Source organism: Polypterus senegalus, chromosome 2, assembly GCF_016835505.1.
Source record: "Polypterus senegalus isolate Bchr_013 chromosome 2, ASM1683550v1, whole genome shotgun sequence".
NCBI lineage: Eukaryota > Metazoa > Chordata > Cladistia > Polypteriformes > Polypteridae > Polypterus > Polypterus senegalus.
The window spans coordinates 116,769,276-116,791,228 of NC_053155.1; the positions used below are offsets into that span (position 1 = coordinate 116,769,276).

Genomic DNA, 21,953 nt, shown 5'->3' on the forward strand with positions numbered 1-21,953 from the left:
GATCTGATTAATATGCGATTTAAAATTCAGATTACAGTCAACAATCACGCCTAAGCTTTTTACCTCCGTCTTGACTTTTAATTCTAATGTATCCAGTTTATTTCTAATAGTCTCATTGTATCCATTATTACCAATCACTAAGAATTCAGTTTTCTCTTTATTTAACTTGAGAAAGTTACTATTCATCCATTCTGAGATACAAGTCAGACATTGTGTTAGTGAATCGCTAGAGTCAGTGTCATCAGATGCTATTGATAAGTACAGCTGTGTGTCATCAGCATAGCTGTGGTAGCTCACGTTGTGCCCTGAGATAATCTGACCTAACGGAAGCATGTAGATTGAGAATAACAGCGGACCCAGGATAGAGTAGACCGGCAGAGCAGCCCTGCTGGGGTACGTGGGTGCTACAAGTGGGCGCGGCAGAGAGATGTGCTCCCTGCTATATTGGACTTCCATATGTTCCACAAATACTTCCAACAGGCAGCAACCCTGGCACTGGAAGTACTCCTGGGTCCTCAATAGAAGGTGCCACACTTCCTTGTCCAGGCAAGTTGGAGCTTGGTGGAAGGAAAGCAACATTCAACTGGAGGAGAGAAGAGAGGTGAACTGGAGGAAAGAGAACTTGTACATATTGTTTTTTGTGCTCATTTGGAAGTATTGTGTATAATAAACACCTTTATTTGACCCTGACACTGTATTTTTGTAGTTGTGTTTGGGCTCATTGGTGCCCTGTTTCCAACACAAATGGTATTAGAGTTATGTTTTATGTACACTACTAATATATGTAATTACATTCAATTATCACTGTTATTTTTGAATATGATTTAACATAACAAAAATATGAAATAAAAAAAATTGTGATAACAAACTCTTTGATTACATTTAAAAATGCTTCAGCTTTCAAACCAGCTGACCAATTTTCCAAACACACTTGAATGTCATGTCATATATTCATTTTCTGACTTGTTGTAATATTAAAAAAACAAAAGTGTACACAGTACTCCAGATGAGGCCTCACCAATTTGTTATATCACTTAATCATAACCTCCTTTGACTCCACACATCATCACATAGTTAACATCCTTCTTAATGGCTTCTCTAGACAATCTTGATGTAGACAGAGATGAGTCCACTATGACTCTGAGGTCCTACTCATAAAGTGTACTTTCAAGTTTGAGACCTCCCGTCTTTTTTCCCTGACTTAGATTTAGTTTTTTTTTTTGTCATGTATTTATATCATTTAACTAACATAATTATGTTTAGATTTTCTTTAGTGTCTATGTTTTCGCTGCGCCCACCCTATACATTCTGAGAGGGAAGACGTCTCTGTAGCCATTTATTAGAGTTTATAGGAGCCTTTTTTCATTTGTGTTTTTTGTACCGTTTATTGGATTTGGCTTAAAAATTATGATATTGGAATTGTTCATTTTGGATTGTCTTTCAGGCAACTTCGTTTTGTTCTTTATGAAATTTCTTGTTGTAGTTTCTATTTTCAAATAGATATTATTGTTTTTTACATTTTCAAAATGGGAAAGTGAATAAGATTTTAATTATAGGATCGGGAGATGAAACATAATCAAAAATACAAGCAGAGGTAGTTACCAAAAAAAAGACAAAACGATCTTTCGCAAAACCAGAAACATAAGAGAGGAATTAAAAATGGCTGCAGGAAAAGAAAGCAGAAAACTGAGATCAGGAAGGCATAGATAAATCCAATTAATGTATTTTTATCCAAACCTGGATAAATTAAAATCACAAGTGGTGATGATGTCATGTGTCACAAACTCCTGTGGAATTATGGAAAAGTTGCCTAGGCAATGGCTGATGCTCCTGCCACAAGAGAACAGAGCCAATGAACAAACCAAAATGGCATCACGAGAAGATGATAATGATATTTAATTTTCAAAGTAAGACAGATAGTGAAAAACTAATATGAAAATTTGATTCCCTGAGTATAGAAACACCAGTATAGTCACATGGATTTCAAAAACATACAAAGAGAAAGGTACAAAAAATTAAATAAACATTCTCATTATAACATGTCTTGCATTATCTACACAAGCCAAAGTTTTCATGGTTTCACCCTCTTGTATGATATTTTGATTTATTTTGTAATATTAAGTATTTTAAACATTTAAAGACCCAGTCAACCTACAGCCTGCAAGTAGTAGTTGATGGCCGTCTGGTTTAGGGGGAAAGCCATTTATGAACATGTGGAGATCCTGGACTAGATAGATAGATAGATAGATAGATAGATAGATAGATAGATAGATAGATAGATAGATAGATAGATAGATAGATAGATAGATACTTTATTAATCCCAAGGGAAAATTCACATACTCCAGCAGCAGCATACTGTTAAAGAACAATATTAAAGAGTGATAACAATGAAGGTATAACAGACAGACAATAATTTTGTATAATATTAAGGTTTAACCCCGCGTGGAATTGAAGAGTCACATAGTGGGGGGGAGGAACGATCTCCTCAGTCTGTCAGTGGAGCAGGACAGTGACAGCAGTCTGTCGCTGAAGCTGCTCCCCTATTCTTTATGCTGCCTCCCCAGCATACCACCGCGTAGAAGAGGGCACTCGCCACAACTGTCTGATAGAACATCTGCAGCATCTTATTACAGATGTTGAAGGACACCAGCCTTCTAAGGAAGTATAGTGGGCTCTGTCCTTTCTTACACAGAGCATCAGTATTGGCAGTCCAGTCCAGTTTATCATCCAGCTGCACTCCCAGGTATTTATAGGTCTGCACCCTCTGCACATAGTCACCACTGATGATCACGGGGTCCATGAGGGGCCTGGGCCTCCTAAAATCCACCACCAGCTCCTTTTTTTTGCTGGTGTTCAGTTGTAGGTGGTTTGAGTCGTACCATTTAACAAGTCCTTGATTAGTTTCCTATACTCCTCCTCCTGCCCACTCCTTATGCAGCCCACGGTAGCAGTGTTGTCTGCAAACTTTTGCACGTGGCAGGACTCCAAATTGTAATGGAAGTCCAATGTATATAGGCTGAACAGGACCGGAGAAAGTACAGTCCCCTGCGGCGGTCCTATGTTGCTGACCACAATGTCAGACCTGCAGTTCCCGAGACGCACATACTGAGGTCTGTCTGTAAGATAGTCCACGATTCATGCCACCAGGTGTGAATCTACTCCCAACTCTGTCAGCTTGTCCCTAAGGAGCAGAGGTTGGATGGTATTGAAGGAGCTAGAGAAGTCCAGAAACATAATTCTTACAGCACCACTGCCTCTGTCCAAGTGAGAGAGGGATCGGTGTAGCATATACAGTGGTGTGAAAAACTATTTGCCCCTTTCCTGATTTCTTATTCTTTTCCATGTTTGTCACACAAAATGTTTCTGAACATCAAACACATTTAACCATTAGTCAAATATAACACAAGTAAACACAAAATGCAGTTTTTAAATGATGGTTTTTATTATTTAGGGAGAAAAAAACATCCAAACCTACATGGCCCTGTGTGAAAAAGTAATTGCCCCCTTGTTAAAAAATAACCTAACTGTGGTGTATCACACCTGAGTTCAATTTCCGTAGCCACCCCCAGGCCTGATTACTGCCACACCTGTTTCAAACAAGAAATCACTTAAATAGGAGCTGCCTGACACAGAGAAGTAGACCAAAAGCACCTCAAAAGCTAGACATCATGCCAAGATCCAAAGAAATTCAGGAACAAATGAGAACAGAAGTAATTGAGATCTATCAGTCTGGTAAAGGTTATAAAGCCATTTCTAAAGCTTTGGGAATCCAGCGAACCACAGTGAGAGCCATTATCCACAAATTGCAAAAACATGGAACAGTGGTGAACCTTCCCAGGAGTGGCCGGCCGACCAAAATTACCCCAAGAGCGCAGAGACGACTCATCCGAGAGGTCACAAAAGACCCCAGGACAACGTCTAAAGAACTGCAGGCCTCACTTGCCTCAATTAAGGTCAGTGTTCACGACTCCACCATAAGAAAGAGACTGGGCAAAAACGGCCTGCATGGCAGATTTCCAAGACGCAAACCACTGTTAAGCAAAAAGAACATTAGGGCTCGTCTCAATTTTGCTAAGAAACATCTCAATGATTGCCAAGACTTTTCGGAAAATACCTTGTGGACTGATGAGACAAAAGTTGAACTTTTTGGAAGGCAAATGTCCCGTTACATCTGGTGTAAAAGGAACACAGCATTTCAGAAAAAGAACATCATACCAACAGTAAAATATGGTGGTGGTAGTGTGATGGTCTGGGGTTGTTTTGCTGCTTCAGGACCTGGAAGGCTTGCTGTGATAGATGGAACCATGAATTCTACTGTCTACCAAAAAATCCTGAAGGAGAATGTCCGGCCATCTGTTCGTCAACTCAAGCTGAAGCGATCTTGGGTGCTGCAACAGGACAATGACTCAACACACACCAGCAAATCCACCTCTGAATGGCTGAAGAAAAACAAAATGAAGACTTTGGAGTGGCCTAGTCAAAGTCCTGAACTGAATCCAATTGAGATGCTTTGGCATGACCTTTAAAAGACGGTTCATGCTAGAAAACCCTCAAATAAAGCTGAATTGAGTGGGCCAAAATTCCTCCAGAGCGCTGTAAAAGACTCATTGCAAGTTATCGCAAACACTTCATTGCAGTTATTACTGTTAAGGGTGGCCCAACCAGTTATTAGGTTCAGGGGGCAATTACTTTTTCACACAGGGCCATGTAGGTTTGGATTTTTTTTCTCCCTAAATAATAAAAACCATCATTTAAAAACTGCATTTTGTGTTTACTTGTGTTATATTTGACTAATGGTTAAATGTGTTTGATGATCAGAAACATTTTGTGTGACAAACATTCAAAAGAATAAGAAATCAGGAAGGGGTCAAATAGTGTTTCACACCACTGTAGATGATGGCATCCTCCACTCTCACCTTATCCTGGTATGCAAACTGCAGAGGGTCAAGGGATTGGCGGACCTGTGGCCTCAGGTGGTGAAGCAGCAGCCTCCCCATGGTCTTCATTACATGTGACATCAGAGCGACAGGCCGGAAGTCATTCACCTCACTAGGATGTGATACCTTTGGGACTGGGGTAATGCAAGATGTTTTCCAAAGCCTCGGGACTTTCATCTGATCCAGGTTCAGATTGAAGATGCGCTGTAGAGGACTTCCCAGCTCCAACGCACAGGCCTTCAGCAGTCGTGGCGATACTCCTTCTGGACCCGCTGCTTTGCTGGCACAAAGTCTCCTCAGCTCTCTGCTTACCTGGGCTGCTGTAATTGTGGGTTGGGGGAAACTCTCTTCTATGCTAGTATTAGCAGAAGAATGGGTGGAGGGTGCAGTACTCCGAGGTGAGAGTGGATTAGGGTGATCAAACCAGTTTAAGGATTTTGTTCATCTGGTTTGATCTCTCCACGTCTCTCTCAATGGTGGCACCCCGCTTCGAGCTGCAGCCAGTGATGATCTTCATCCCATCCTACACTTCCTTCATGCTGTTATTCTGCAACTTCTGCTCCAGATTTCTCCTGTACTGCTCCTTCACTGCCCTGAGCTGGATTCGAAGTTCCTCTGGTACTCTGGTAGCTTATTTGAATGCCTCACATCCTTCTAGATAAAATTAGATCAACTTTATTAATCCTATGTAGAAATTCAAATGCATACAGCAGCACAAAAATTAAAATACAGATTCACAGGACAGATAATACAGCCTATCCATCAATAAGTAAATAAATAAAAATAAATAAGTGGAAGCATTGAATTGCCTGATAGTGGTCAGAAAAGACCCCCAGAGGTGCTTCTTAGTACACACAACAGTGGTGATTTGAGTGATTCTACATTACCTGCCATTCTACCTAGCTTTCTGCACTGGTGTTAATATTCTCACCAAGATTATTAATGTACATGTCATTATAAAGTCTGAGGTTTATTTGAAGTGCAGAGGGCAAGGGAATGAAAGATCAGTTTTGCCACTCTTTGACCTTGCTTTTTCTTGCTGTGTAGGCTTTTTTAAAATGCAATTGCTGAAACGTAGATATGGTAAAAAATTACAAAGCAAGACTTCAAAGACATATGAGTGCTGTGTGTTTCCAGTTCACAGTGAACAGTGGGCAGGAAGACAAACTGCAACAGGAAAGACTTATAATGAGGGCTAAGGTTTAGTAGCTCTGCTCCTTCTCACCTTCTGTAAGTCACCACTATGTGTTCAATACAGCCACGTTTATGCAGAGCTCCACATATGACTTTTCTACTGATCACCTTAGGTAAGAGTTCAGTAAGAGCCATTTTCCTAGTTCTATAAAATGTATGAATATTTACTAGATGATAATGCATAAAATATGGGAGGTTCCTAAAACCCCCGTGAATAGAATTGAGTTGGTATTTTCCTGTCATTTCTTAACAGTTTTTGAGTAAACAATGTTCTTTAGTAAGTGTTTGGCCTTACCTTGTGTAAGGTATAGAGGCATACGGTTTTTTAACCGTGTCCTTGAAAGAATTTGTTTTATGCTCGCGTTCGTGCTTATGCACGGTGAGCTTGGCGCATATCTAAGTGCCAACGGCCTAAGGGTTTTTTGAGTGTGAAGTAACTCGTAAATTAAAAGATCTAAGTTTTGGACCGTATGTTTAAAGCATACAGAAGAAGAAATAAATAACCTTTAAGTACAGAAGTAACCAAAGCTTCATAAGAAAAACTAAGTTTATAGAAGATACATCTTTCCCTTTTTTTGCCTTTATTCTTTGTGTGTAACTATTTTTCTTTTTATTCTTGTATGGATTATTTGCCTTTAACTTTCACTAAATATTTTTAAAATGAACTTTTGGACTGAGAGATTTCTTTGACACGCGTCTTACCCGTGCCTGACTTCACCTTACGCAAAGTGGCAACAAGTTCATTTACCTTTTTAGTAAAAATAAAATCTTGCCTAAATACAGTACGCAAGGGCCTGTTGTCCTTGTTCCATCAGCCATCTTCTTATACTTAGATTTCAGGTTGTCTTGAGCACATTATTATCATTTGTTTCTTGATTTTGATACAAAAATTGAAAAAGTAACATGGTGAGCACCTTAAAGTGCTATTCACCATGACAGATGCTCTGTTAAATATTAAATGATGCTGCTTTGTACTGTGCTGCCTAATGAAGGTCCAGCCCTTTGATGAACCTTTGCTGTGTTAAACACGTTTAATGGATGGATGGATGGCTATAGCCACCTTTCTATAATTCTGTGGTATACTTGAATTCTAAAATACAATTTTAACTGTCTAAAAGACATTACTCAAGCTTAAAAGTTTAAGATAATGTAGCAAGAAGAATAAAGTTTAATATTTTTGAATAAATTGATTTCAGGGAGAAATATGTTACATACTTTTATTTCAAATATATTTGCAACATGAAAGAATTCACTCAATAAGTAATGGCTATAAATGCAAAAAGTTACAATGCTAAGATGGTTTATTTTCAGTATGCCAATGACAGTGCCCTGCAATGGACTGGCATCCTATCCAGATTTGGTTCTCATTGCTTCACAAAACACTGGATTCAAATAAGCAAGTTCTTTAAAATTAATGAATGGGATGGATTTACAAGAAGTCCACTCCTTAATAAGAATGTGTTTAAAATGAATCCCTGCTTTTGGCGTGGCCCCCTTGGGTCAAGTTTGAGGACTGTGGGTGCACTACTGCAGGCAACGGCTCGCAAGATTAAGACTGTTACAGTATTTTACAGAAGGGCCATTGCAAAGTAATCTACAAGTATAGTAGGTTGTTACTATAACATCATGTGCAGTACAGTTCATATCAGTGTGAGGTAACTTTTTTGCTGTTGTTTGTACAATAACTAGTAAAATACCCGCGCTTCGCAGCGGAGAAGTAGTGTGTTAATGAAGTTATGAAAAAGAAAAGGAAACATTTTAAAAAAAAGTAACATGATTGTCAATGTAAGTGTTTTGTCACTGTTATGAGTGTTGCTGTCATATATACAGTATATATATATATATATATATATATATATATATATATATATATATATATATATATAGCAAAATACCAGCTTCACAGCGATGTCGTGTGTTAAAGAAGTTATGAAAAAGAAAAGGAAACATTTTAAAAATAACGTAACATGATTGTCAAAGTAATTGTTTTGTGTATTTGGCAGCAGCGTCACAAAGTTGTTTTCGGTAGCTGCATCAGAAAATGTACCACGACGTCTGAAACGCCTCCTTTGTACTGTTTTCTCATAGCTTGGATTGCTGCTGTCATAATGGGTTTGAGTCTACATATATATATATATATATATATATATATATATATATATATATATATACATATATATATATAAATATACATATATATATACATACAGTACATACATACATACATACATACACACACACAAATTATATATATGTGTGTGTGTATATATATATATATATATATATATATATACATATACATACAAACATACACACAGGTATATATGTGTATATATATGTTTGTGTCTATATGTGTGTGTATAGCTTTGGTCACTGAGTGCAAGGGAAAAATAATAAAATGTAGTCTATAAGTTATTAAACAGTAAAACATTAACGTTTTAAGAAGTACAGGTACATTGAGCACTACTGGAGTGGTTGCGGGTAAACTACATTTTAAAGACGGTATAACACAACAGGTAAGTAGTACTAACAGCAGCTAAAATGTATATGGATAATCTCTCGGTAGTTGATCCCTTTTGAAAGGCGCTACACGACGGCTGTGGTATAGAAATTACATTTTCTATGCGAACGTCCAAATTTCTGCCTCTGGTAATGTGCCTTACCGGCATTTAAAGAAAATTAGTTTTGTGTCCTCTGCAGTTTTAAGAGAGAAAGGCTTTGGTTTGGGATAAAAGGAAAAAAGGTGTAAAGAAAGGAAACTTGCCTTTTTCTTTTATATAGTATAGAGAGATGTGTTCGCTGACGATATGAGCGCCTTTTGGGGACAGTCGCGGTGGGTCTTGTGTAGACTGGTGAGACGTCCCCACCATTAATTGGCTGTGATGGCACTGTCAGTCCTCCACTCGTTTGCGTGTCTTCATAATCCAAGCTGACGACCTCATAATCGTATACGTGCAAAAGAAAATGCGAATCGCCTTAATATTAGTTTGCTGCAGTGTAGAAAAGGGGTCCCGCGTTTGCACTTGTCTGGGCTATAGCTCAGGGGGAGGGTGAAAAAAATTAAAACTGCTCACTTTGACTTAAGGCAGAAGCGCAGTCAGCGTCTCAAAGGCCGGCACAGCTATGCGCGCGCGCCGGCTGCTCGACTTTCGCTGGGCAGGAGACCCCATTTTTTGCAGACTCGTTCACGTGATCAAAAGTCTCAGCGCTCTTTGGAGGTCATTCATCTATACTAATAAAAGGCAAAGCCCTCACTCACTCACTCACTCATCACTAATTCTCCAACTTCCCGTGTAGGTAGAAGGCTGAAATTTGGCAGGCTTATTCCTTACAGCTTACTTACAAAAGTTGGGCAGGTTTCATTTCGAAATTCTACGCATAAGGGTCATAACTGGAAGCTATTTTTCCCATATAATGTAATGGAGTCTTGAGTTGGAGATGGCCGTGGGGGGGAGTTTCGTGTGACATCATCACGCCTCCTACGTAAGTACGTAGAGAACAAGGAAGAACTCCAAACAGCGATGAGCACAAAACGCCATTTCACAATTGAGAAGGCAGAAAAACATTATGAAGCAAATGATGCATACAAGCATATTCATAAGTACAGCTACTGCGGAAACAAAGCACGGCGTGAACCGTAAGTTTATATTAAATTAAGTTCATAGGCTGCCACTAGCGTTTGTAATTTAGTGCCTGCCCATATAAGGCCGTCCATCAGCGGCAATCCAATACAAACACTGCCGGTAAATGTTCACGGGTGAAGGACTGTGCTTATGCAGAGGAAGATGAGATGGTCAGGGTGGTGTTTGGCACAAACTCATTGAAACTGCGAGAGAAACTTTTAAGTGCCGGGTCTTAGCTGACATTACACGAGATGGCACCAGTACAGCTGGGAACCTTCGATGCAAGAACACCAAGCTGCTCACGTGAACTGACGCAATGCAGACAAAAGCAACAGTTCCAAAGAGTGCTGAACAAAACCGAATTACACAATTGAGAAGGCAGCAAAAAATATGAAGCGCCTTATACATACAATCATATTCATAAGTGCAGCTACTGCGAAACAAAGCACACGGTGGAAAAAGTGAATGTCCTGCTAAAGGAAGACAGTGTAAAAAAACCCGTGCATGCAGTTTGTCACATCACAGATAAAAGGAAGACGAGCTGTTTATTGATGCAGTAAGGAACTAATCGATGAATGAAACCTCTTATCTTTACAACGATTGACAAACACGGAATGTAACTTGAACACATCCTACAAATACGAGCCTGATTGAAAGAAATAATGATAATCAAATCCTTGATGACAGCAACATTCAATAACACTCACAAAACAATTACTGTATATTGACAATCATGTTACGTTATTTTTAAAATGTTCCCTTTTCTTTTCATAACTTCTACTTCTCCACTGCGTACGGGTATATATATAAATGTATATATATACCCGATCTACAATACATACTTTAGCATAGACAAGCCACACGCTGTGGCAATTGTAGAGTCTTAAGCCTCTAACGCCGACATTCGAGGTTCGATTCCCGAGAGGGATGTACTGACTATGTACGCGCTACCGATTCATTTTACCTTCGATCTCCTTGGTTTGGGACGTATGAAAAATATTAGGTTAACGCAGAATCATGTTACGTTATTTTTAAAATTTTCCCTTTCTTAGCACAAGCACAGCTGAGAAGCTTCGATGCATGTACTCCATAACGCGCTAAAAATAACGCATTTAATCACACTTTCAATTCCAAGCAAACGGAACTTTTGTCAATGCATGATTTCCTGGTACATCCATTACACTGATGCACACATCACAGCTACAAAAATGTTAGAGTCGGAATAAAGCGCGTTCCTCGACTACCCGAGCGAAGCCTTGATAAAAGCATGGTTTTGTGCACACTGAAAAGCAAGCAAAATTAGATGCATTACAGAAAGCGGACTTTGTGGCTCTTACTGGGGATCATTGGACTTCCGTGACCGTTAGTAATTCTAAATACATCTAATTACAAAATGTTCAATGATCACACTGTTTTAGCCTAATGTACAAAATAATTTTGGCTAATGTTACTCAGAGTTTAAAGAGTAAGCTGGTCAAATTACCTTTTATGTTTCTGACTTATTTTTTAAGAAGAAAAACTGCACTTTATGTTGAAATTTTGGTTATTATTATTTAAAGACAATACTATTCTGAAAATGTACTTAAAGTACTTAAACTACCACTTTATTTTTAAGTCTGCCCAATTTTAACCAGGGATGATATTTTTGTTTCTGTTTTGAATTCAAATGCAGTTTAAAAGCTTTTTTTCAGAAATTAAAACAGCTTCAGTTTACAATATTCATGTCCATGTCTATTATTTGATTCTGTCGCCCACTAAAACCGTTTTAAATTAAAAAAAAAAAAACATTTGCGATTTGGGGCAAATTTACGTGTGATTACATACGATTAATCAAGATTAATTCTTACACAGCCTCTAATTAATTGGATTAATTTTTTAATCGAGTCCCACCTAATATATATATATGTAGATATATATATGTAGATTTGTATATATATGTGTATATACAGTATATATGTATATATGTATGTGTGTATATGTATATATAACTGTATATATATATGTGTATAGATGTGTATATATATATATATATATATTTATATATATGTATATATATGTTTATATATGTGTCTGTGTGTGTATATATATATATGCCAGCAACACTCATGACAATGACAAAACAATTACATTGTCAATCATGTTACGTTATTATTAAAATGTTTCCTTTTCTTTTTACTTCTCCGCTGCCAATCACAGGTATTTTGCTATATATATATATATATATATATATATATAAATAGATAGATATGACAACAACACTCATATCAATGACAAAACAATTACATTAACAATCATCTTACGTTATTTTTAAAATGTTTGCTTTTCTTTTTCATAACTTCTTTAACACACTACTTCTCCGCTGCGAAGCGCGGGTATTCTGCTATATATATATATATATATATGCCAGCAACACTCATGACAATGACAAAACAATTACATTGTCAATCATGTTACGTTATTATTAAAATGTTTCCTTTTCTTTTTACTTCTCGCTGCCAATCGCAGGTATTTTGATATACATATATATATATATATATATATATATATATATATATATACAGATATATATAAAGATATATATAAATATATATATATAAATAGATAGATATGACAACAACACTCATATCAATGACAAAACAATTACATTAACAATCATCTTACGTTATTTTTAAAATGTTTGCTTTTCTTTTCATAACTTCTTTAACACACTACTCTCTCGCTAAGCACGGGTATTCTGCTAGTATATATATATATATATATATATATATATATATATAGCAAAATACCCGCGCCTACGCAGCGGAGAAATAGTGTGTTAAAGAAGTAATGAAAAAGAAAAGGAAACATTTTAATAATAACGTAACCTGATTGACATTGTCATGAGTGTTGCTGTCATATTTATGCCTGTCATCCTCGCTTCGCTCTTACTTTTTTACCGTTCATTTAATCATGGCTAGTGGCTGAAAAATTATAAAATGGAAGGAGGATTACACCGAGTATGGCTTTACCAAAAAAATTATTGATGGCGAATCGATTATTCATAAAGCTTGAATTGGTGATCTGTTTTTCTGTGTTAACCTCATATTTTTTCATACTTCTTCTCAAACCAAGGGGGTACGAGGGTAAAATAAATCGAGAAGAAAAGAAAACATTTTAAAAATAACGTAACACGATTGTCAATGTAACCTTTTGTAAGTAGTGCCTGGAGGATTCAGTGTGGAGAAACTCTAGAGACAGCGTGTGTATTAACTTGTGGATTTTTCTGTGAGTATTTGGTGGCAGTGTGACGAAGTTGCTTCGGAAGACGGCGTTAGCCACGGAGCTCAGCTCAGAGCAAAATGAGGTGAATGGGAGGGGAGAGGATGACGTCACTCCTCCACCCGCCTTAACTGTCAATCCCCCCACAAACACAGTCTCTTGGAATTTGCATAAGCACAGCCTTTGACCAGCAATTTGAACTTAGTTAGAAAGTGATCAAAACTCTCGTTTATACCCTGCGTCGTCTTATTAAACTTGTATCCTGCATTAACCGTGGGCATGACAAACGCCAGCGGCAGCCTGTCTATGAACTTAATTTAAACTTTAGTTTTACACCGTGCTTTGTTTTTGAAGTAGCTGCAGGCATGAATATGCTTGTACAGTATGTGTCACTCGCTCGCTTCTTATTGTTTCGCTGCCTTCTCAATTGTATAATGCATGTTTTCTTCAGCGCTTTTTGGAGCTCTTCCTGGTTTTCTACGTAATGCGTTGACAGTCAGTTCACGTGATTATGTGGGAGGCGTGATGATGTCACATGAAACTCCGCCCCCCACGGCAATCGAGCTCAACTCCATTACATTATATGGAGAAAAATAGCTTCCATTTATGACCATTACGCGTAGAATTTCGAAATGAAACCTGCCCAACTTTTGTAAGTAAGCTGTAAGGAATGAGCCTGCCAAATTTCAGCCTTCTACCTCCGCGGGAAGTTGTGATTTCTCTGTTTTTTTATTTTTAATAAATTTGCAAAAACCTCAAGTAAACTTTTTTCATGTTGTCATTATGGGGTGTTGTGTGTAGAATTCTGAGGAAAAAATGAATGTAATCCATTTTTAAATAAAGCTGTAACAAAACAAAATGTGGAAAAAGTGATGTGCTGTGAATACTTTCTGGATGCACTTTAGGTGGTCCTGCCACCTTTAGTTCCACTTAAAGAAGGAAAATAAATAAGTGAAGCAATGGACATTCCTAAATCATTAACAGAAGCATGAAAATGTAATAAAAACCAATTACATAATTAAAGTGACTAACATGAACAACTTCATTAAACTATTTGTAAAGACAAAGAAAATAAACAGAAAGTAATAAACAAAGGTAAAGACAGGGAAGAGCCAGAGCCATGACCAATTGTTCTGACTTGGAAAACTGTGAGAAAAGACACCATGATGAATATAACTGTAGCAGAAGGGAAAGATAAATATTTCAGTTAATACTGGAAGTTGTGATGCTTATTGTATAAACACCTTTTCCTGTTTCTTCCAACATTTTAGGCCCCTGCATGTGGTATCAAGAAGCAGTGCTTGTGACTGTAGAGAAGGGAAACTCTGTCTTGTTCAACTGTTCCCAGAAATTTGCCAATGCAACAAAGATTGAATTCTATTGGTATAAAGAAGAAGCCAGCCCAATGAGTATTTGTGAATTCGTTCTGGAGAACAAAAGTGGGAATATGAGAAACTGCAAGACACGCCTGCTTGTCACTGAGTCACCATGGCCAATGCTGCTACTACAGGATGTGAGGGTCAGTGACAGTGGGAGATACAAATGTAAGACAGAAAGATTCATTCCACCGCCTAATGTTGGGGACACAAGTGAGACAAATCTTTCTGTGGTGGGTAAGTGTGTTGTATTGTGCCACTAACTGAGGTGTCAGGATATGTTGTGAGTCTTTAGAATAGTTGATATGTTTGCTCATGGAGGGCTAGGCCTTTTTTTCACTTTACTATACAGTATATACTACAGAATAACATGATTGCCTATCCAGTTTTATATCACCTTGTTATATAAGTTTGTCACATCATTGTAAGTCCAACACTACCCTGACCCAAAATTATGGAAGTTGCTGCGAGTATCAATTTTAAAATAAAACTTCAAAAACAATGCACTTGATTAAGTGAAACAAGTTCTGCTTTATTTGCATTTTTGTTATATAGAGTACAACATTTAACAGCTTTTTCTTGAAAGCGAGTTCTACTTTAATTTGAACTTACCTACTATGCTCCTATGTGTTGTGTGTTTTCACTTTAGGTCCTCCGGATATTACCCTGCAATACACCTTCTTTAATCACTCTTCAGACTGTGTACAGCTTTTATGTATTCTGGAGGACTTCTTCCCCTATGAGGTGAATGTAACCTGGTGGAAAGATGGCCGGAGAGTTGATGAGGGAGACCACCTACAGGGTCTGTTCTCTGATCAAACTGTTATCATCGCATCTTTCAACATTTGCAAGCCCAGCTGGAAATCAGGTGATGTGGTTTCCTGTTTAGTAAACCACTCAGCATCTGCTTCAGTCATGGGCAAAAATGTTACTCTTTACCCAAATAAAGGTAAGCATGTATTGTCTTAGTTTTTCATGCATGTTCAGGACCAGTAATGTATGTTAATAGTGAACAAAAATGTTCCATATTATGCAGAAATCAGTGAACTGCAACCAACTGCCATTGGCATTACCCATCTTAGAGTAACTACTGTTATTTGTTACTTTCAAGCTGTGACAGATCATCTGTCAGTGGCATTTAAACCTATTGTGGTATATTTTATTGACTTAAAGATACTCAAGGTTCATGGACAGTCAACAGTCTGATCTTAGCACCATTACAGGAAGCTCTTAATGAATTGATTAGAGAACATCAGGACTCTGAACATTTCCAGATATTTTAGCAACTTTCTTAAGTATTTCGCTCTAGAAAGCTACATGACAGGATTTCAACAGGTGGAATTGCCATGGGGTATGCTATCTCCTTCAAGAAAGAATTTGTTGAGGACCTGGCAAAGACTGAGCAAAGCCATCTCACCGGGAAATATCAATTGTGGCGTTACCTGCATACACTATATCAACGAGCGATGTGGCCACTGAAGGTTTGTGAAAATCCTTCATCAGTGGTCAGCAAGACAGACAGTCTTGCCAATGGCTACATCTGAAAGTGGTTGGGCTTGTCCCGCTGGTTTTTGGATGTAGACCTTTTCAGTGGAATATGGTGGAGCACCCCATTAAATCCATCAGTCAAGGGTACAAGCAAAATAAGGCACATCTTGTACTGGAGCTAAGGGAATCCACTAAGGAGTGTAAAAGTCCCCAACTTCACAGGCTGCAAGTGGAAGGCGCAAGCCATGGTAGACTATGCCATCTCCTGCCAGCAACACCAAGAGGTAATGGGGACAGTTCATAACATTTGTTCAGGCTTGGTTTGTGGAACACCGCAGGTTTTGGTTAAAAGCCACCAAAAAGCAGAGAAATGTCATTATGGTAGATTCGATCATCAGGCTAGGGCAGGAGTGTTATCACATAAAGGCAGTATCTCAGGGCCATCAGAGAGCTTGGACCCTGTGGAATGCAACAGTGAATAAAACCATTAATTAGGTAGACATTTAGAGGACACTACAAACCAGGCTCAGCTTTCTGATAGTGGCAGCCTGTGACACTCTCCTATGCCCCTGCAATTTTACATAGAGCTTTAGAAGTGATGCTGGCTGCCCTCTGTGTGGCATCATCACTGCAAGCCTCCAATAAGGGGGTGTTAACTCAGGTATGCTTTAAATGGTGCCATAACCAAGTTGTGGAAAAGGAGGCCAAGGTCCTGGAGAGATGTAAGGTAGCAGCATACCGCACCATAGAAGCAGCAAAACTCACCTTTACAGTGTTCATCAAGGCAGCCATTATGTCAAAAACATCTGCATGGAAGAGACACCATACTCTGATCAGGAAAAGTGTGGCAGATGGTGGTGGACCTCAGAAGGCAGTTGGTCTTTCTATGACAGATCTTAACAAGCACCCTCTGGCCAGAGAATATTTTGTGGTCTGCAGTTGGAAAAAGGATCCTCATGGTAGAACTTACCATCTCCTGGGAAGAGGGCATGACAGCAGCCCATGAAAGAAACATGTAAAGTACACAGAGCTGGTTGGTGAGTGCTAAGATGCTGGTTGGAAGGCCAAGGTCTACCCCATAGAAGTCGGATGCTGGGGCTTTGTTACCAAAGCAGTAGTTCAGCTGAAGCACAGTGCTGGTATGATGGGGTCAAACCTATGGAAAGCAATAAAGGATCTGGGAGAGGATGCAGAAAAAGCTAACTAATGGTCGTAGCTTTGAAGGAAGTACCACTTTTGGGGGTGAACACCCCTGTAAAGACAGCAGCAGGGGTGTTTGGGAGACTTCCCTAATGTTCCACTGCCAGCTTGCCAGGAGATGTACTGGACATTAAACATCTACAAATGGCGGCCTTCAACAGGCAAACCTGCAGCTGACCCAGGGGCACCAATGGTGGTGCAACAGGCAGAAATGCCAAAGCAGGAACCAACATCTAATCTGCACAAGGGTCTGTAGAGGAAAACCCCCTGTGAACAAATATCTAATTATCCCAAAATAAAGTTCTTGTACATGTCTGCCCAGTCAAGAACCAAGGCCAAATCTAAATACTGTCATGAGGTTATGCTGTGATGGTGTTTCCGGTGATGTCTGGCATAGACCAAGTTTGTTTTTTGTTTGTTTTGTAGAAGAAAAATAAGCCACAATATTTCATTTAACAAAAGGTGGTCTTTTTTAGCATTAATGCTGATGCAGAACTTTAACAGGAATGCCCAATTAACACAGTGTACACTTTGTATAGCTTGAAAATTGAACCCCCACACCCAACATTCTACATCATAAATGTAATTACCAACAAAACATTCTTTTCTTATAAATACTTGTTTTGCTGGTCTGTATATCTGAAGCATATACAGCATGTGAGTAAATTCAATAATCCTGATCAAATTGGGTATTTTTATTAAAACCCTTAAACTCTAGGAGCTTATTGATTGGAAATGGTACTGATTCACTGGAACCCCACTTTTACTGACTACTTCACCTGATTTTATTTCATTTTTTATGTGAAATGAACCTGCCAGTTTCCTTTTAAATAATGTTTTAATAAATATTTAGAAAATAAAAGAGTCTAAGAGTTACTTGTCTATATTTTGTTTACATTTATTCAAATTCCAGAGGAAGTTTATTTTCATGCCTGGTACTGAAATGGCATTTTGTCATAATTATTTTTTAATTAAACATGAGTGGTGATGAAAATATGGAAAATATCACTTTGAAATGCTTTTCGGAAATGCTTAGCTGTTTCTGAGCAATTGTGGACATTCATCAAACATCCAGAAAGAAGGCACAACCATTCAGCTACACTCTTCAGTTTCTTGTACTTAGCAGATGTTTATATCATGTTTACTTCTGTCAAGTGGCCACTGGTGTCTTTTTTACAAATTTGGTTCATGAAGTATCCATTTTTTTCCAATGATTTTCAAGGGAGACCAACTTTTTTATACTGTTTTTGATTTACATGTTTACATGTCTTTAATGGATACTGTTTGGTTGTTATCAAAAACAATGAAAGTTTCCTGTTTCCCTAAAAACAATGTATAACAGTTTTCATGATACCAATGTGGTACATTTCACATCTGTTTTGTGTAAAACCTCTATGTACAAACACATTTACTACTAGGCTGTGATCTGCTGCAGCTTTTTCTTGTGTCCCTCTGCATTTAAAGGTGAATGTTATGGTGGTCTAGGGATGATTACCCTTTTCAAGATTTGCTCTGAATTGCTTGTTCACAATATGATCAGGTCCTTGGATACCAATGGGCATTAAGGAGGTAATAATCAAAAAAGACATAATAAATATTGTCAATTTTTTGCAATATAATTTGTAGTTTCCTTGGAATTTACTTAATAACTTAATGAAGTTACAGAGTATTTTTCCCTCTGTTCTATCCTTAGGTCAATTTTCCCAAACCAAAATCTTGTAAGGATTATTATGAAAATGTTCACTATTTCAAAACTCATTTATAACTTTTTTTTTCCAGACACATTATATACAAATTACTGGAACAACGTCAGCAGAATCTGTGCAAGTGCAGCATTTATAATTATGCTACTTTGCTACTGTGCATTTAGATATGTTAAAGGTGAGATTGCTCTTTATTTCTGACAATTATCTGAGTTATTTTGTGTGTAAAGTCGGGGGTGGGGGGGATGTGCATGTTTCCTGGGATCGTGCTCTTTTAGAATTGCAGCCATACTACAGCCTATATATATATATATATATGAGGTTCGACATAAAAAACAAGACAAACCCTATAGCTCGGGAACCAAAAGTAGGAGGGAGAACTAAAGAGAAGGTTATAGAACAGTTTCTAATTTGTCACAGTGAGAGAAGGCTCAGCTCGATCGCTTCACTCCATCTGAGTGGACGTATATTCAATTATGGATGGTTTCTTTCCTTTGTTTGGAAAATGTTGGAATGCAAGAGTAAACAGAGAGTTAACATCAAGTTTCTGCTTCAGTTTCACAAATCCGTGATGGAAACCTTTCAATTATTAACTGAGGCTTACTGTGAAGAGTGAATGTTTTAAATGGCACAGGTCGGTGCACAAAGGAACCCATTTTTTGATGGTAGAAGATATAATAGCAATCCTCAACAGCTTTTCAGAAAATGATCTGCAGAATTGTTTTGAACGTTGGCAGCATCATATGCAACTGTGTGTCAGCTCAGAAGGCAATTATTTTGAAGGTGATCATAGTTCATTTTCTTAGTTTGTTAAATAAAAAGAGTTACAGGCACAGTCTCGTTTTTTTTGTGTCGGAACCTCGTATATAAGAAGAAATATTGGAGCACCAAACCGGTCATCCCTGTTTAATCAAAAGAAAATAATGATAAAACGCAAGCTCTACAGCACAAGAGAGGAACAGAAAAAGCTTCCAGAAACCAGAACTATTTGCTGATATTGCTTCATTTAGGTACGTTGATAGCAGCTCCTTCTTATGGTGCGCTCTTTTTACAGAATGATGACTCTTTCTAGTGGCCATGGGATATATGGCTGGAGGACCTGAAGGGGTGGAGTGAAATGCCTTCACTGGGCGTCTTCTCGGTACTGTGGAGTGAAAAACATAGTTAGTGCCAATGCAGGCCTTTCGACCTGGGGTAGTAGTAAATACCTCAATTAAGCCCAAAGAGTGATCCACTGACTGCTATGCATGACAATATATATATATATATATATATATATATATATATATATATATATATATATATATATATATATATATATATCCCTCCCCAACAGGTTTTATAACAAAGAAATATGCTACTGAAGAAATCATATATATTTAACTTACTTTAGAATTCATCCATATACTGTACAAACAACTGAAGAAAGCCTATGAGCAATGGTGGACCTACGTTTATGGGGCCCTGAGGCTTGAACTGTTATGGGGGCCCCTTTGCAACCAGCAAAGACTTCTGGGTAACCACTGTTATTTTTTCCAGTTGGTGACAGATCTCCACACATTTTTAAAAAAAATTAACTACTACATCTTAGATTTTGATTAAAATTGCAGTACTGCATTATCTCACATGTCAATGTCACTGGTGTGAATAAAAATTTCTTATGCCTAAGTTATAGGGGTATAAAAATGAAGATTAAAAAATATTTAAACTATTATTTTTGTATTGAATTACACTATTTTATTAATATTAATATTTTTAAAACATTTCTCATACAGTAGAAGAAATGAGTAAGAAATGTGGACTAAAGTCGCTTCAAGAGACCATCCAGGATTAGGGGACCTTAAGCTTATGGTTCATTAGTTTCATAGTAGATCTGCCCCTGTCCATAGGATAGTAGAACTGTCTTATGATGTTTCAGTGGGGTCTTCAACAGTCATTCATGTATCTCCAGAAGAGCTGGAGATATTTTCCTAGGCACAGAAGCATGGGATGTCTTTAATCCCTCCAGTTGGTAGGATCTAAAATTCAAAGGCCAGCTCACATTTTCAACATTCTGAGCAGTCTCTTTCTTTAAAACGTAGCCAATTTAATAACAACACACTTGATGTTGACCATTGCTACATTTTACATTATCTTATATTGACAGTTCATGATCTTTACTATACAAGCGACAATGATGGCAATGTGAACTGGTTATCAGATGCTAGCAAGTACATTGAAGCTGATGCATACAGAACTATACATCTCAACCACCATGATATGCCTGTTGATTTTGGTCTCTTGAAACTTCATCGTGGTGCAAGCAGGTTCATGGCAAAATGTCAAAATGATTGCCATCGAGTAGAAGGACAACAAGAAAAGGCATTAGCCTCCTAAGCACTGTTCACAATGCAGCAATTGTCATTCGTGTCTGTAGTGAGAGAGGTCTCTGGCAATAAGCAGTTTTAAAATAAATAAATATGGAATGCTCAGGCTGTGAGCAGGGGAAGTTGCACTTGAAAGCGTGCACAGGCAGCACCGGTGGGTTGATGGGGAGATTGGTGAGCCCGTTTTCACGTGTGCAGCTGCTAGTTTACTTATTAGTACTCACGGGATCGCAGCACCCGTGCCCAAACAGAGTATAACAGAACCTGGGCAGGAAACAGGAAGGAGAGAACACATGACAAGAAAGAAAGAGAGAGAAAAAGATTGAGAGAGAAGACTGGAAGTTAGATGAAAGAGAAGGGCAGGAACAAGCCAGAGCTTATTTTATTTTGGATAGAAGGCCAGCAGTCAGGAATGAGGGCCCTAAAGAGGAGTATGTGGGCAGTACTCGAGCGGGCAGTGTAACATTGACAGAAGCAACCTACTGCTATAGACATCTCCCAGCTTAAGTTCCAAGCATGGTGGCAGGAGATGAGAGCAGGGCTTATGGGATCTGGCACTGAATGAGTGGAATGGTTTCTCATGGAAAGATTCTGCCAGTGATTTTAAGCTCGTTTTACAGATGTATTTATTGACTTATTAACCTCCACTTGAAAGCATTTGATTTATTCTGGATTATTGACTATTCACTTAATGGATGGGGTATTGCACTGTTTTGCACACTGTGGATTTGTAATAAAAGTAACAAAGCACTTTGCACCATCTCTTAATGGTTATGTGTCCTCATTGCCCTCATTGCTCATCCTCGG

General features: G+C 38.1%; 1 protein-coding gene across 1 annotated transcript; it reads left to right on the top strand.

Moving 5' to 3' along the window:
- The first annotated feature begins 6,191 nt into the window (after positions 1–6,191).
- LOC120524402 lies at positions 6,192–21,156 on the top strand. The gene is made up of 5 exons (XM_039746257.1): positions 6,192–6,245; positions 14,285–14,626; positions 15,039–15,338; positions 18,857–18,958; positions 20,927–21,156. Exons 1-5 carry the CDS (start codon positions 6,221–6,223, stop codon positions 21,154–21,156), a joined length of 999 nt encoding a protein of 332 aa, XP_039602191.1. The 5' UTR covers positions 6,192–6,220.
- The last annotated feature ends 797 nt before the right edge of the window (positions 21,157–21,953 follow it).